At 61.3% G+C, this 16,998-nt stretch overlaps 1 protein-coding gene across 3 annotated transcripts; it reads left to right on the forward strand.

The window, feature by feature from the left end:
• Positions 1-1,818: 1,818 nt before the first annotated feature.
• On the forward strand, positions 1,819-16,998 carry TTYH1 (tweety family member 1). Of its 3 annotated transcripts, XM_037143743.2 has the most exons (14): positions 1,819-2,035; positions 4,919-5,097; positions 6,923-7,034; positions 7,758-7,978; positions 10,240-10,335; positions 11,622-11,694; positions 11,892-11,967; positions 12,469-12,524; positions 12,690-12,782; positions 13,159-13,251; positions 16,063-16,205; positions 16,325-16,370; positions 16,471-16,551; positions 16,666-16,998. In XM_037143743.2, exons 1-13 carry the CDS (start codon positions 1,910-1,912, stop codon positions 16,507-16,509), a joined length of 1,353 nt encoding a protein of 450 aa, XP_036999638.1. In that variant the 5' UTR covers positions 1,819-1,909; the 3' UTR covers positions 16,510-16,551; positions 16,666-16,998. The 3 variants fall into 3 exon arrangements, with proteins under 3 accessions (XP_036999638.1, XP_036999637.1, XP_036999639.1); XM_037143742.2 differs by lacking the exon at positions 16,325-16,370; XM_037143744.2 differs by lacking the exons at positions 1,819-2,035; positions 16,325-16,370 and adding an exon at positions 5,617-6,817 and having other exon boundaries at positions 5,039-5,097.

Genomic DNA, 16,998 nt, shown 5'->3' on the forward strand with positions numbered 1-16,998 from the left:
CTGCCTTCTCTTGGAAATGTGGAACATCTGGCGGTGCTGTGTCCCTCTCCCCATATGGCAGGCACTGGCTGCTCTGAGCCATCCCCCCCGCTGGGGGGGCTCTCAGACACCCAAGCCCTGAATTAACACCTGTCAAGTTTCAGATGGCACTGGAATGGCGTTCGGCTAAAACTCCTAGAAATAAATGCTCGAAGACCACCCGGGAATAACCATCTGTATTCCCCAGGAGAAACAGACCAAGGGGACAAGGACAGGAGAAGGTCAAGCCAGCATGCTCCTACAAGATAACATCTCAGGTCTCCGGTATATGAGGAAGGCTGTCTTGGGCTTCGTACAGAATAAAGCAATTCTCTAAAAACACCAGAATGCAGGCAGGCATCGGTGACTGAAACCCTGTGTGAGAGAGACAGAGAGCTGGACATGAGAGAAAGAGCCAGAGTGAAGCAGAGACAAAGAAAGAGGGAGATTCAGTCCGTCGAGACCTTTCTCTGAATAAAATGGAATGGGGGCGGGGTATCAGCGTGTGTGAGGGGGCAGCTATCATCACTCTTCCTGTCTTCATCATCATTATCACCATCATCACCATCACCATCAGCACCTTCATCAACATCACCAGCATCACCATCCTCATCCTCACCATCACCATTATCACCATCATCGGGACCATAACCATCACCACCACCATAATTTTCTCTCCAGTAATGGCATGGGAAAAGCCCTTGGCCAGCCCTTTCTCGCCAACCTGGCACAAAATATTGGAAGGAGACAAGCAGAGTACACACCACCCCTCCTTCCTCCCACCCATCTCCTGCCCCCCCCCCAAGAGATGCCTGGTGTGGGGACCACAAGTGGCAAAGTCTAGCCGGGCTCCACGGGGCAGATTCCTGGGGACCTTGGTTTTAGCTCCAGCTATGACTGCCTGGGTGGTGACATCAAAGTGACCAGGTCCCCTTGGAGGGCCTCTCCCTCCCCAGGGATCAGTGTGACCTGTGAGTTCCTGAGGCACTCAACAAAGGCAGTGCCCGTAAGCTGTCAAGTGCGTGGCGAGGCGTGGGGAGATCCTTAAGCCCTGGCTGGTGTAGCTCAGTGGATTGAGCACAGGTCTGCGAACCAAAGGATAGTGGTTCAGTTCCCAGTCAGGGCACATGCCTGGGTTGCAGGCCCATTCCCAGCAGGGGACACAGGAGAAGCAACCCTACATTGATATTTCTCTCCCTCCAAACAAAATGTTTAAAAAATCCTTAAGTGCATGGAGCAATCCTTTGGAGCGATCCTTAGGAAGACACAAAGTCTGGGTTCTTCTTCTGGTGGGAGAGGTCTTAACGCCCCTCTGAAGCGGGAGTCCTCATCAGGGTATGCAGGGGCATTCTGGAGCGGTCTGTACACTCAGAGGAAAGTTGGTGTTTAGAAGCTGTGTCCTTATACGTTGTTTTTTTCTTCATAAGCAGGACAGGCTTTTACCCCAAAGGAGGCGTCCTTTACAGGCGAAAGCGCGCTAACACAGGGAATGGAGGATTTATTTGTTGCCATTATTTGTAAAAACCTGTGCAAGTACTAGTGACCTTTGCCCGGACGTGAGGGCGGTACGGTGACGTAACAGCACAAGCGGCCTTCCAGGGACGAGGATGAGCGGTACCTGAGCGCCAGCGAGTGGGCCGCAGGTGGGAGCCCAGGCGCGCCCGGGGCCCACCCGCTGAGCTGCAGTCCCCACTGCGGCCGCCAGGGGCAGCACCGCGCCCGCCCGGCCCGCGCCTCCCGCCTCCGCCCCCCCAATCTCCGCCCCCCACCCCCTTCCTCCCCCCCGCCGCGCTCCCCAGAGCCCCGCCAGACCCCGCTCCGCCCGCGCCCCGCTCCATCACCGAGGCTCCCGCAGCCCCGGCGTCGGCCCCGCGCGCCCTCCCCCGGGGCCATGGGGGAGCCCCCGGGCTACCGACCCTCGGCCTGGGTGCATCTGCTCCATCAGCTGCCCCGCGCCGACTTCCAGCTCCGTCCGGTGCCCAGCGGCTTCGCGCCCCAGGAGCAGGAGTACCAGCAGGTGGGCGCGGGCGCGGGGGCTGGGGGCCAGCGGTTCTGGGCCCCGCGAGAGGAGGGCGCCGGGTGGCAGACCCCTGCGTTCTCTGGGGGTGAGGGCCGGGCCCCGACTTTGGGGTGTCCGAGGGAGGCGGCGCGCGGGGCTCCCGCTCCTAGAGGTTCCCCTGGGACGGGCGCTGCGGGGACCAGACCCCTCGCTGCTTCGATAAGAGAGGGCTAGTGGCCTGGACCCCTGAGTCTCCGAGGAGCGGGGAGAATGGGGGTCCTTGCATCCCAGGGTCTCTGAGAACTGCCCGGAGGGCCAGGACCCAGGGTCACCAGGGGGGCTGGGCGTCCTAAAAGATGACCCTTCCCTCATAGGATGGACAGTCCATTGAAGGTGGGGCGCCAGGAAGAGGAGCTGATCAGGGGTGGGGAGGAGAAAGGCTGGAGGTGCCCCGGTTCTGGTTCTGGGACAGTGCTGAGACCTGCACCGGGGAAGGGGGTGAGGGGCTTCGGGCCAGGGCTGGGAACGTGAGGTGGAGGTGGTGGAAGAGGGGGCTTAGAGCCGGTCTCAGGACAGAAGGGGCGGCCAGAGCGCTGGAGGGGCCGGGGTGCAGAGGTGCGGGGTGAGGTTCGGCTTGGGGAGCCGAGGACAGACACGGTCCCGAGGGTGGGGTGGGGTGGGGTGGGAAGCTTAAGGAGCCCGGGGTCTCTGGGGAAGGGGGCCCAGCCTGGCTCAGCTGCACGAGGGGCCAAAGAACTGTCCTCTGACCCAGTTAAATTGAAGTCCTTGACTTTGAGCTTAATGAGCAAAGCTAGGTTGAGCCGTGGATGGGGTGGGGGGACTGGGTGTCCTGGTGGGGCCCGGGATGGGTCCGTGGCTCTGCCTGCGGGGTGTAGACCCCTCGGATCTGTCCTGGGGAGCCCCTGCGACCAGGGCTGGGAACTGGAGAGCTTAGCACGGTGGTGGGGGGGGGGGTCCCCAGAAACGCGGAGAGGGGGATGTGTGATGTATTCTGAGCTATTTGGGTCACGGCCGTGCCAGGCTGAGCTGCTCCTCCCTGCCCCCCGCACGCGCCCTCTCCCCACCAGAGGGGACCACGGCCCCGGTCCCACAGCCGCTGTTACACAATCGCCACCTCCAGCACCGGCCGATGCCTGCTCGCGGCCAAGGAGACCGTCCCACGCCGGTGCCCACACAGCCACTCACGTCCCAGACCCCGTGACCGCCTGAGGCACTCGGGCAGGCTAATGCACCCCCTCCCCTGGCAAGTACAGCCCTGGTGACAGCATTGTGAGCAGAGGGCCCAGAGTCACACACCCCAGGAGGGGACATTGCCCTCCGGGAGGTCACCGCAGGGGGCACAGCTGGGAAAGGATCAGGACTCTGGTGACCCTGAGCTGGGGACACAAACACACACACTCATATACACACTGATAGTCACACTCACGCTCACTCATGTGCACACACACTCCTACATGCACACACAGGTTCACATGTATACACCCTCCCACTCACATACACATGTGGACATGTGCACACATAGTCTCACACACGTTCACACACACTCACACACGCGTACACATATTTACATATAAACACATATACACTCACACACATATTCACATATACACACCCTCTTGCACTCACACACACATTTGCACACTAATGCTCCCATTGATACATGGCGCCCACCCGGGCTCACACACTTCTCTCTCTCTCTCTCTCTCTCTCTCTCACACACACCACCTGAGACCGGAGGAATAGTGCCAGAAACACACAGATGCCCCCATGTCACTCACACTTGCAGATACAGGTGTGCTAGAGACACACTTTTACTCACACGTGCACACACACACACACTTGGGCATATTATCCCATGACTGACAAGCTCCGTCAGAGATAGCACATCTGTAACACAAACGCAAGCACTCCACACACTGGTCACACACTCACACACTCCACCGTGAGCACAAAGGCAGCAATACGGCATGAGTGAGTCCAGAAGTCTGACTCTGCCCCTGACGTTGTCGGTACCATGCTGTGTGGCTCCAGGGGAATCCCTGCCCCACTCTGGGCATCTATGGAGACCACGAGACCGTCATGCCTCCCCTGCAAAATCCCGCCTCGTGGAGAAGCCCCGCCCTCGGCTTCCAACCACAGACACTCTTTCCCTCGCTGCCTCTGCCCTCCCACCCTGGGGGTCTCTGTCTGTGCCCCCTGGCGCCCCATGTCTGAGCCTCTACTTCCCCATCTCCCTCTGAGCCTGCCGCCCTCCCGCCCCCGGCTCTGTCTTCTCTCTCTCAGTCCCCCAGTCTCCATCTCTGAGTCTTACACATACACACTCTCTCTCTCTCTCTGTGATGCTCACACCCCCTCCCCATGAGTCCCTGGGTGACAGACTCACACCGTGGTGGGTGTGCAGAGCTCAGCAGCAGGGGACAGAGAATGAGCAGTGAGGGGACGGGCCAGCAGAGAGGAGGGAAGCAGCCCGCCACCCCCAGCTTCACACACATCTCTAGGGAGAGGAGCCCCCGCCCACCCCCCTGGATCCCGCTGTTCTGGGTTTCAGTCCTGAGAGATGCTCCGTCCAACTACCTGGTTGAGGAGAAACCTGAGGCTCAGAGAGGGGCGGGACCCTGCTGAACATCACACAGCCATGGGTGGGCCAAGTAGAACTAGAACCCAAGACTTGGGCCTCCCCTTGACCCAGTTCCAAGTCACAGAGTCCCAGCCTCCAGCCTGAGGGGCGGGGGACCCCATCTCTCCCCACAAACCTGAATAGCACAAGGTGGGCTTGGCCCCCAGCCTGGCAAGGGATGTCTCCCTTCTCCGCTGAGACCCTCCAGCTGAACTGGGATGGAGCCCGAGCCCCTCTGAGGCCCCATGTCGTCCCTCCCCCAGGCCCTGTTGCTGGTGGCGGCCTTGGCCGGCCTGGGCCTGGGCCTCAGCCTCATTCTCATTGCTGCCTACCTCATCCGCGTCTGCTGCTGCCGGCCCCCCGAGCCCCCCGGCGCCAAGAGCCCCCCACCCGGGGGAGGCTGCATCACCTGGAGCTGCATCGCTGCTCTTCTCGTCGGCTGGTAATGGGGCCCCAGGGTGGGTGGGGGGAGTGGGGACAGGCTTCCTGTGGTGCCCTAGAATCCCACTTCAGCCGCGAGCAGAGTTGTGCCCATTTGATGGATGGAGAAACTGAGGCTCAAGAAACTCGACTTTCCCAGGGCAGCTGGCCCGGCAGGACAGGGTTGGGGTGAAGAGCTGGGCGATGAGACTGCCTCAGTTGGGTAGCTCTGCCACCAAATGTCTGTGCCACCGGAGGGGGTGATATAGTGCCCCCCCCCTCAGTTTCCACATCTCTAGAATGGGTATTACGGTCACAGTGTTAAGGTTTTTTTAGTGTTAAGGTTGAATGAGAGATGGTACAGGGCCCAGCTCACGTCTGTACTCCCAGCAAATTCATGAATTCATTCATTCAACAACTACTCCTTGCGTACCTACTATGCGCCAGGGAATAGTGACCAAGCCTGGCTGGTCACGGCCCTCAGGGCGCGGAGGTTCTGGTCTGGGAGACAGACAGTAACTCTGGTCTCGCTCACCCGCAGTAACCCTGCTGGACTCGGGGACGTCACGCCCAGTTTTGAAAAAGGAAAGTTCAGGGAAACCGACAAGGCCACGTGGCCCAAGCCGCGGAGTGGAACCCGCTGGGAGCTTCTGGGACACCCCCGGGGGCGGAGGAGAGGAGGGTTTGGCACCCCAAAATCAAGGGCCAGCTCGGAGCACAGCCCCGCGGGCAGCCCCCCACCCCCCACCCACGCGCGCACAGTAGGGCAGGGCAGCCGTCCTGTTCCACGGATCAGGGCCCCGAGAGACCTGCCGGGCCCCGGGGAGTGCACTGCCCGGAAGGCGGTACTCCCACCCATTCCCTGACCACTCCATCACCTCCTGGCGCAGTGTCTGTGTTTGGGGGTGTTGGCGAAGGAGGCGGCCAGGCGGCCTGCGTCCAAGACGCTTCCTCTCGAGCCCCCCCCCCCCGCCCGCTGAGTGGGGGTGGACGGGGCAGGCGGACAAAGGCCCGGTGGGGGAGAGACACGGCCGGCCCCCGCGGCCTGGGAACAAGAGCGACTTTGTGGGCCTGCGGACAATGGGCGGGGGTGCGGGCGGGCGTTGGGTCCCAGGGCTGGGGGTGGGAGCCTGCGCTGCGGCTGGGAACTGGGAGGGCGTCCCGCTCCCTCCTCCTCTGTCTGGCCCTGGCCCCTCCGCGGAGGGACACGCTGGAGTGGGGGGTGGGGGCCATTCAGGCCCCACAATGGAGCTCTGTGTGCTGGCCGCGGAGGGGCGGGGGTGCCCACAATCCCTTGCTTGGCTCCCAGCTGGCCAGAAGCTTGGGTCCCGCGGGTGAGGGGTGCGGGGGGGTTGGCTGGGGACTCCAAGCTCAGGTCCCCCAGAAGATGATGGCTGGGGGCCTGAACTCCTGGGAAACCCCAGGATGTGGGGGAGAGGACGGATGGACTCCGGAGGGGCAGGTCCTGGGGACCCTGGATGCTTGGGAAAGGGTCAGGGAGACGGTCGTGGAGCCAGCGGTCGTGGGTGAGGGGAAGACCAGCCATCCTGGGCCTGGGCAGGACGGGGGTTCCGCTCCAGTGAGGCGCGAGTTAAATCTGGGGTACCCTCCCCTCGCCACTCCACCTACCATTAGCATCACAATGACGTCCCGCGGCCCGGGGGAGTGAGGCCTTCCCGTTACCGTGGCAACCGGTGGGGGCCAGCCTGGAGACGTTCTTTTCCCACGATGGGCTCGCCCAAGTGGGTGGGGGCGGGAGGCGGGAATGGGCGTGTGTGGGGGGTGGGGGGATGGCGGCCCCCGGCGTCCCAGGACCCGCTGTGATTCCCGGTCCCTCTTTCTCACAGCGCGGGCATTGGCATCGGTTTCTATGGCAACAGCGAGACCAGTGACGGGGTGGCCCAGCTCAGCTCCGCCCTGGTGCACGCCAACCACACGCTCACCGCCATCGACCACCTGGTGAGGGGCCAGATCCCACCCCTTCACCCCTACACTGGTTCCCCACACGGTGGGGCCAAGGGGCCCCCATTCCCGGGAAAGGGAATCCAAGCCCCGGAGCCAAGACTTGAGACCTAAAATTTAGGACCCTAGGCTCAGGATTTCAGATTTAGACTGAACCACCACCACCAACCCCCAACTCTAAATGCAGATCCAAGCCTCCCACGTGACTCTCTCCAAACCAGATCTGGGACTTGGGGCCGGAACCAGGCAGGGAGCAAACCAGGGAGGGGCTGACCCCTGCCCCTGCCCCCAGACCCGATGCTCGGCCCCAATGCAAACTGGGGCACCTCAGTGTTGAGACCCAGGGTCCGAACCAGAGAGGCCTCACCCCCATCCCCAGCTTGAACTCAGACCTCAGAATTCATGTCCTGGGCAGACCCTGGACCATGCAACACAGACAAGAAGACCTCAGACTGGGAAAGGCAGTTATGAACAATCAGACCCAGGGCCCCAGACTGAATGAATCCTCCTTCTGGGGTCCTGAATCTCCAGCTGGGGTTGGTTCAAGCCACTGACCACCCGGGGTTTTTGACGGACCAGAGAGCCCCCTCTGTCCCTGCCTCGGCCACAGATGCCCAAGCCCCAGATCTCAGGCACCGGCCATTGCTCCTTCCGCACCCCGCCCAGGGGGGGCCCCCTGAGAACGCCCTCCCCTGACCCCAGACCCACCCCTGCGCCCAGGTGCTGGAGATGGTGGAGAGGCTGGAGGAGGCCGTGACCACAGAGCTGACCACTCTGGAGGAGGTGCTCACGCAGCGCACGGAGCTGGTGGCTGCCACCCGAGGGGCTCGGCGGCAGGCGGAGGCCGTGGCCCAGCAGCTCCAGGGGCTGGCCTTCTGGCAGGGGGTGCCCCTGAGCCCCCTGCAGGTGGCCGAAGATGTGTCCTTTGTGGAGGAATACAGGTGGGCCACCAGTCTTCTTGCTCTGTGGCAGGGGTTCTCAGCCTCGGGGGCTGTGCCCCAGTGGGCATTGGGCGATGTCTGAGTTGAGACACAAATGGTCATCACAAGTGGGCATCCGGTGGGCGGAGGTCAGGGATGCTGCTTAACACCCTAACTGTCCACCAGTTCTGTGGACAGTCCTCAGAGCCAGGAGGGTGTGCTCTATCAGCAGTGACCAGGCTGAGAAACCCTGCTGTCCAGAGCTGGACCCCGTGATGCCCACCCTCACGCCAGCTGCTCATCCATTACGCGGTCCCTCCACTCCTGTCTTCCTCCCTTCCTTCATTCCTTGACTTGATTCATTCATTCACTCTTGTACTTCCTCATTTCCGGACTAGCCTGTTAAGGAGTTCGTTCTCTCCACCGTTCATTGGACTCCTGTGTCCACTCAACAAAGTCTTATTTAGCACCTTCTGGTGAGAGAGACGGCAGCCCACGTGCTCACAGGCCTGCGCTCTGCAGCCAGATGGCCGGTCTCTAACCACACGACCTTAACCCAGTCCTCTCCAGCTCCGTGCCTCCGTGTGCCCATCTGTGAAATGGGAATAAAGGATAGCGCCCCTCCCCCCCTTATTAGGTTGTTGGGGATCCAACGAGTTGGCATCCGTCGAGTGATTAGCATGATTCACACACGGGTTTGTAAAACGTAGACTAAGTTTGTAAGACGTAGTCTAAGCTTGTAAAACTTAGACTATGTAGTCATTACATAGACTAAGGAACAAAGCAGAGGGACTCCTGCCGGGAGTAACGAATGAAGCCGAGAGGGATTTCTGCCTTCTTCCAGAGCGGGGACCAGTAATGGAGTGTCCCAAGGGGGCGGGTGGAAAGAGCTCTGGAGAACATTAAACAAGAGAGGAGGTGCACTGTGAACAGAAGCTGACCGCTTGAATGGGGAGTCCTGGAAGGTCACCCTAAGAGGGTGCCATTTGAAAGAGGGGACGGAACAAGTTAGGCAGACTCCTGGGACAGCCACCCTTCCCAGCGCCACCGTTAACGAGGAAGTCCTCGTGAACTTCGTCTACTAAGAGTTATTTCTCACATTCATCCAAAAAGACACCCTCTGAGAGCCTGGCCCGGGTGAGGGGGCAGAGATGGGAGACCTGAGGTAGACGGGGCTGAAGCAGGCCCCAGCGGGACGCCTCACAGGGTACCAGACATACCTGAGTTGCAGGGAGTTCAGGTTCTGTGTGGTGGACAAGCCCAGGGACCACACAGACCGGCCTCAGCCCCTCCCAGGTGGGCCGGGGTGGACCTGCAGACCACGCCACGGTGAGGCGGACCCACCAGCAACAGGAAAAAAACCCCTGGAGTATCTGGCTCCTTCCAGTCCCTCAAACAATGGGGCAAGCTTCCTGGAAGGAAGTTGGCCTGGAGGGAGGGAGACCTTTGCTGGAGGCTTAACAGCAGGTGTTGGCGGCCAGATGCTTAGAGCAGGATTGGCTCTATGTTTTACTCATGCCCGAAGCTGGTGGCATGAGCTGGCAGTGGGGCCCTGCAGAGCAAAGGCCTGGAGGCCACCGGGGGCCACTCGGGGACCCAGCCCCTGCACAGCAGCACGGGGCCACTAGAATACGCTACGTATTGAGCACTCACTACCTGTCCAGCCTGTGCCACGGCCTCGCGTACGTGCTCCTCTCCAGAGTGAATTGTTATTCGCTGGTACGGAATCACTGATTAACACTCAAAGTTCCCTTATTCACGTTCAAGCTGGGATTTAAGTGTGTCCGCGTGCCTGTGCCCTCGCTCATCAGGCTCACGGCAGCCTTTGGAAGCAGGTGCTGCCGTTCAGCACCCCTGTTACAGGTGGGGAAACTGAGGCACGAGAGGCCGACTTACTGAGACTGAGATACACACAGCTAAGGAGCAGAGACCCGGGCAGCCTGCCTGTGGATACGCCACACCCTTAGGTTGTACGACATGATGCTGGGTGCTCCCCTCTGCAGGGGGGGGCCGGGGGGCTGGGCTCTGAGGCCAGATCACACGTGCAAGGTCACAGGTCACAGAGCTTGTGCGTGGTCCAGTCGATATGGCCCCAGGTGCTCTGACCCTGGGAGCTGTGCTTTTTATAGAAGGCGAGGGTGGCCCATGTCCTAGTGCACCCATTTCACAGATGAGCTGGGCTGTGGCCTGAGGTCAGACCTGGTGACAGGCAGGGATTGGTGTCCAGGCGGACTCTGGGGCCTGAGTTGCACGCCTCTGTGTCCCCCCACCCCCCTCCCCAGGTGGCTGGCCTATGTTCTCCTGCTGCTCCTGGAGCTGCTGGTCTGCCTCTTCACCCTCCTGGGCCTGGCGAAGCAGAGCAAGTGGCTGGTGATCATGTAAGACTGGGCGCCCTCAGCAGGCTCATGCCACAGCACAGGGGCCCGAGTCCCACCCTGAGACATTCTCTAGAGAGGGACCACAGGCCTCCCGAGTTCCCACAGGGTCATTCCTCTGTCCCACGGACCCCCATGCCCTCCACGGAGCCCCCAGGCTGGGCCTCCTTGAAGTGGGAAGTGTGGGAAATCCTAGCTTGCCTATGGAATGATGCTGGTGCTGAGGATGGCCACGCATGCCGACTCCTTCAGCGGTCACCGCAACCTGCAAAGGTGTCTGCCGGGAGCCAGTCAGGCAGATGAGGGACCAGAGGCAGGAGGTGACCACGTCGGAGGCTGCTTGGCCATGACGTGGCATTGGGGCTCATTCTACATGCCCCACGCTCTTCTGGAACCCTCACACCGATCCCACTGGGAGGCACTTTCCTTCCATTTAACAGAGCGGAAGATTGGGGCGCAGGGTGGTTGGGCGGCTTGCCCAGGGCTGCCCAGCCAGGAGGTGCTGGAGCCCGAGTCGACTCAGGCCAGCCTGTCCCATTTAGAGGAGCCCTGGCCTCCTCACTGTCCCTGGGGCAGTGGTGGTTGGGGGGAATGTGTTGGCACTGGTGCTGCCCATTATCATCCCCACACTCCCCCCAGGATGAGAGGTCCTGCCCTCCCACCCATTACCCCCCCCCCTGCCCCCTGGAGGCTTGGAGATGGCGAAACTTGGCCCTGGCTGGTCTGAGCCATGATCAGGCCCAGGGGCTTTGGATTGGGCCACCCACTAACCAGCTGCCTTTCTGTCTCGCTGCCCACCCTCCAGTCCTAGCCCCACAAACCCCGTCCCCAGGGAAAAACCAGGAGGCGATTTTAACCCTGGAGCTGTCCCCCCACCCCTGGGAGGAGGAGTCTGGGCGAGCAGGGGGCTTAACCAAGAGAGAACCGGAGAGTGTGCTTGGCAAAAACAGGGTCCTGAGAAATTCAAATGTGGGGTAGGGGGCCCAGCGCTGGGCAGGAGCCCCCACAGAGTCCCAGAGGAGATGAGGCAGAGCTGGACTGAATCCTGCCAGCCAAAGGGCCCTTCTCACGGACCCCCCTGCCCCCCCTCCACCTGGGGCAGGGACCAGATGTTCAATTTGATGTCAACAACCCCAGGTCCATGCCCTGCTCCAACGTCTCTGCCCCTAATTCTGACCCTCTAGGTTCCAGAGGTTGGGGGTAGAGCTGTGATGGGACCTGGGGTGGGGGAAGGGAAGAGGCAAGGTGGAGAGATTCAGGAACCTCAAGTTCAGTCCCTCCCCGCACAGGATGACTGTGATGAGCCTTGTGGTTCTTGTCCTGAGCTGGGGCTCCCTGGGCCTGGAGGCGGCCACAGCCGTGGTGAGTGCAGGGTCCTGGGGCCCGTGTGGGGCTGGTGCCTTAGGACATGGGGGCCTGGGTCACAGGTTCTGAGGCTTGGGGCTGGGGGCCTGGGCTCCTGGGTCTGAGGGAGGAGGCTGGGGGCACTGAGTCCGCGGAGGGTGACGTTGGCGCAGTCTATGGTCTGAGTGAGCCCCCTTTCCTGCTGCTTCTGTCAGGGCCTCAGTGACTTCTGCTCCAGTCCAGACACCTACGTCCTGAACCTGACCCAGGAGGAGACTGGGCTTGGCTCAGGTGAGCCCGCTGGTCTGGGGCGCACAGGCCTCTGTGCTCGGTCCTGCCTGGGGTGGGGTGGGGGTGCCCAGGGATGGCCAGGCTGCCCTGTCTCTGAAGCTCTCCCGCACCTCCTGGGTGGGCTGGAAAAGACAGAGGGGTGAAGATGATGGGCTCCAGAGATGGGATTGAGGCCTGAGGGATAGAGGATTTTGCCACTTGGGGCAACTGCGGGGGGGGGGGGCACAATGTAGTGAAGCAGACAACCTCAGAAGCAGGGATTCCTAGGGAGTGTGGGCACTAGCGTGGTTTGGGCTGTAGCCAGAGCAGAAGCTTCTAGGGGCTGAGCGAATGGCCAGTCTCAAAACGCCAGGCCACTGGGACCACAGGAGGGTCCTGAGCTGGGGAGAGCCCCTGGCCCTGAGGGTGGAAAGACAGGGCCCTGCCCAGGGCCCCTGCACCCTGCCCCCAACGGAGGCCCACCCCGGCTCAAGACCTCTCCTTTTTCTCCTCCTGCCATAGACATCCTGAACTATTATTTCCTCTGCAACCAGGCCGTCTCCAACCCCTTTCAACAGGTTAGGGCTGCGGACCAGGGAATGGGGTGGAGGAGGGGTGGGGCCTGGACTTAGGGGTCCTGAGGGAGGATGAAGGCGCAAGGGGCCCCCAGTTCTGTGACCTGAGAGAGGAGTGGGCTGGGGGCGCGGGCCATTGGGTACTCCTCGCGCCCTGTGTTCCTGCAGAGGCTGACTTTGTCCCAGAGAGCTCTGGCCAACATCCACTCCCAGCTGCAGGGACTGGAGCGAGAAGCTGTGCCCCAGTTCCCTTCCGCGCAGGTCGGCGGTCCCCCTATACCCGGGCTCCCACCAGGGCAAGGGCCAGGACAGACCAATGGTGTGGGCGGGGCCCACGGAAAGAGCGGGTTGATGGGCGTGGCCATGGAAGTGAAGGGGTGTGGTCCTGAGATGTGGGCGGGCCTGGGGGGAGGGGTCGGTGGGCGTGCCCTGGTGCGGGTGTGTGAGGGACGGTGGTGGGTGGGGCGGGCTTGGTCTGAAGTGTGGGCGGGGTCAAGAAGAGGAGTAGGTGGTTGTAGGCGGAGCCTAAATAAAGGGGCGTGGTCCGCCTGTGTGGGCGGGGCCTGAAGAGATGGGCGGGGCCCCGCGACAGGCCGACGGAGTCGGTGGGATAATTACTTCCGTGCTCTCACCGCAGAAACCTCTGCTGTCCTTAGAGGAGACGTTGAATGTGACTGAAGGAAACTTCCACCAGTTGGTGGCCCTACTGCACTGTCGAGGCTTGCACAAGGTGACTCCTGGCCCCTCCCCAAATTATTCTCACGGGGTGCCTCTGATTGGAGAAGGTCCTCCTTCTCCTCCGATCCTGCCGGTCTTTTTCCCATTGTTCCCAAGACAATGTCCCCAAGACTCCCTCTTCTCTCCTTCCCCTCGCCTCTCCCTCCCTCCCTAAGGCTGTGCAACTTAGTCAATTCTGGAGCGAGACTGCCTGGGTTCCAGTCCTAGCTCTTGACCTCAGGCAAGTCGCTGACTTCTCTGTGCCTCAGTTTCCTCGCTTATAAAACCAGAATTCGGGGGTGAATATCTGTGAAGCCCTCGTGTCTTGCATGCTGTCGTCGGAGGCAGGGGTGGGCAGGACACCCAGAAGAAAGAGAGCCTGGTGTCCTGCACACTCCTTCCAGTCGGGGCTCCGACCAGGGCTGTGTGGCCCCTGGCAGACGTGTGCCCCTGAATCTCGGTTTCCTTTCCTGTGAAGTGAGGGAGAGGGGACCTGCTTTACCCCGGGTGGTTGTGAGGGCTCAGGACAAAATCAGCCTTCCCCCCGTGCACGCATGGGCTTTACTAACTGTGGGCTCTGGGCTCTCACGGAGCCCTCGTGGTATTGGGAAGGGCTGGCTGTTATTGTCTGTCTTACAGACTTGGGTTATAAAGTCCACAGGGCTGGGTCGCCCCGATGGCCCATGCACGGGGTCCTCGCCCCTCTTATTTTCCTAGCCCCCACGGCCAGGCAGTCACCCAGTTATCCCTTCTGCTTCCTGACTGTCCTCATTTACTGTCTGACACCCTCTCCCTGGCCCCCCAACCCCAAGAGCCTGCTGCAGTTCAGGCCTGAGGCCACACACCTCCTTTCCTTCCCTGCCTGGGCTCTTGCTTAGGCTGCCAGATTCTGCAAGTGATAAATACCTTTTTACTCTAATTGTGCCCCAGCCACACTGGGGAGACACCTGTACTAGGTTTGGGTTGCTGTGGGGCATCTGAAATTCAAACCTAACTGGGTGTCCTGGGTTGGACCAGGCAACCCGAGGGCCCCCCGGAGGGACCTGTCAATCCCACAGGACAGGTCTGAGCTGCTCCTTGCCATGTTCAAATCCCATCCATGGCTTCCACTGCCCCGCCAAACTTCTAAAATCGGCATGCTAACCCTGGGGCATGGGGGCAGCGCTGAGTCAACAGAGCTCCTGAACACCAGAGCTGAGAAAGGCGGGATGTGCTTGAAGGCCTCACTGCTCTTTATTCAAATAGCCCACACGTTTTTCTATGGTCCAGATGGACAGTGGGCTGGAGTGCAGCCGGGGGGTCCTCCTGAGGCAGGAAAGGGAGGGAGGAGGAGGGCGCGTCAGACTCGCCCTGTGGTCCACTCATGCCTCGTGTGAGCCTGGTTCCCCACCTGGACCTCAGGGTCCCCTACAGTAAAATCAGGATGCGGGAGCTCAGGGAGAATGTGGCAGGGAGGTGGGCCCTGAAGCCTGACAGACCTGGTGCCGATCCCAACTCTGCCCCTTCCAGGCCGTGTGACTCTGGGCAGGTGGCTTGTCCATCCTGCCACTGCAAAAGGCAGCAGTGTGAGCTCTGCCTTTGCATAGCTGGCAGGGGGATGAAAGGACACGGTGTGTGTCCGCTCCTGCCGATGCAGAACCCCATTGCCCTGACGGGCCCCTCCCCTGGGCTTCACTGGCTCCGTACCAGGAACCCCACCTTGACCCTCATGCAGGGGCTCAAGCCAGAAACCCAGGAGATCCCTTTTTCTCCTGTCCTTACCTCCCACAACCATGTTGCGGCCCTCCCTCTGAAACCCCTGTGCAGTCTGAGCACCACTGACACGCCCCCACTGCTGCAACCCCGGTCCCACCCTGTCCACCTCCCGCCCCACGCCCAGAGACTCCTCCCCGTCCCCTGCTTGCTGCATTTCCCCAGCTGCTCTCCCGGCGACAGCCAACAGCTGGGTCAGCCTTTTAAACACAATCCGATCAAGGTCTCCGTCTGCCTTAAACCCTCCGGGGATTCCCCTGCAGGCAGATTAATGCCTCTGCTTCTCCGGAGGCCTGCACAGGGACTGAGTGGTTGGTCCTGCCTGGTCTGCAGTCTTGCCCCTTGTGTCCCTTCCTCAGAAACGTCACAGCAGCCTTCAGCGTGTCTCTGCGCTCCAGACCTCCCCTGGGCCCAGCCCCTTCCTGTCGGTGCCATCTGGGCTGTGGGGCCCCAGGACTGCCTCCCTTGGCAGCTGCAGTAGCAGGGGGTGGGGGTGGAGCTGGTTACTGAAATCTCCCGTTACCTGGAACCTACTGTGGGGCAGGCTCAGAGCAGAGCAGGCCCCTGGCCAATCCTCACTGATTCATGATGGCCAGGCAGTCAGTAAATGGGGCTCCTGATGATTTCCAGGGTAACAGCTGGATTTACCAAGCGTGTGTTATGTATGAGGTGCAGTTCCAACGCAGGGGGTCTTCTAAGTGTTATCCTGGGTGTTGTCCCAGGCCAGCGATTTTGCCCAGGGGACACTTGGCAATGTGTGGGGATATGTTTGGTTGTCACAACTGGGGGAGTGGGGGTGGGGTGGCAGGTAGGGTGGAGGTTCTCAGTGACCGACAGGAAGCCGAGATTTGAGATCAGACCTGTGGGTGTAATAATGAGTGACCACAGCACCTACTGTGCGCTGAGCGCTTCCTATGTGCCAGGCTCTGTGCTGAGCATGTGTGATGGCAGGGAAACTGCGGCACAGAGAGGTTGAGTGACTTTCCCAGCATTGCACAGCCGGGAGGACAGTCTGAGTGGTGCACAGAGAGGGGACACTGCCCACTGATGCCCTCCCTGCCCCCCCCCCCAGGATTACGGCGCAGCCCTGCGCGGCCTGTGTGAAGACGCCCTGGAAGGCCTGCTCTTCCTGCTGCTCTTCTCCCTCCTGTCTGCGGGAGCCCTGGCCACCGCTCTCTGCAGCCTGCCTCGCGCCTGGGCCCTGTTCCCACCCAGGTCTGGAGGGGAGAGAGGAGGGGGGAGGAGAACCTGGCAGGGGTGGCAGCGTTGAGGGACCAGCCTCCTGATGGATTCCCCCATCCTGCTTCTCTGCCACTGCCCCCATTGCACCCCAGTGACGACTACGATGACACAGACGATGACGACCCTTTCAACCCTCAGGTACTGGACCCCTGGGTCCGAGGGAGGAGGATGGGGGCCCACACGACTGAGCCAGACTCCCATGCCATGCCCTCCTCCTCTGGCTCCAAACCCCCCGCAGGAATCCAAGCGCTTTGTGCAGTGGCAGTCATCTATCTGAGCCCCTTCTCCACGTCCCACTGGAGCCGGCCCCTCCTCCCCGGTGAGTTGCCAACATGGCGCCCCAGCTCCCAGAGCCAGCCTCCGCCCTCCTCCTCTCCCCGTGTGGTAGCCTTCCCCCCAGCGTCCAGTGCCCTGTCTCTGTCTCCCTCTGCAGTTCCTTCCCTGGCGGCCAGAGAAGACCCCACTAACCCAGCCTCACTGGGCTCCCACCACTAACACCACCCCTGGCCACGGACACCCCAAACAGGACTGCCTTCCTGCCCTGCTCTCTCTCTACGCGCCCTTAGCCCTGAGAGGAGGCTGACGGCAGAGCGGGGCGGGGCAGTCCCTGGAGAGGGGACCCCCTCCTCCTTGGCCACCAGGGCCATTCTCCAAGAGACTTGTGTGCCCTCCCTCCCACCGTGCACTGGTGGGCTCAGGGCCCCTGATCTCAACTTGTGGCACTAACTTGGGAATGGGTTGATTTGAAATAAAAGGGAAGACTTTA

This window comes from Artibeus jamaicensis, unplaced genomic scaffold (genome assembly GCF_021234435.1).
Source record: "Artibeus jamaicensis isolate MK-2021 breed Jamaican fruit bat unplaced genomic scaffold, CSHL_Jam_final scaffold_2693, whole genome shotgun sequence".
NCBI lineage: Eukaryota > Metazoa > Chordata > Mammalia > Chiroptera > Phyllostomidae > Artibeus > Artibeus jamaicensis.

Excerpts from the sequence above, each read along its gene's own strand:
- TTYH1 (XM_037143742.2), top strand. The coding sequence starts at position 1,910 with ATGGGGGAGCCCCCGGGCTACCGACCCTCGGCCTGGGTGCATCTGCTC. Across the intron at positions 10,336-11,621 it reads AGCAAGTGGCTGGTGATCAT|GATGACTGTGATGAGCCTTG; the intron begins GTAAGACTGGGC and ends CTCCCCGCACAG. Across the intron at positions 11,968-12,468 it reads GGAGACTGGGCTTGGCTCAG|ACATCCTGAACTATTATTTC; the intron begins GTGAGCCCGCTG and ends CTCCTGCCATAG.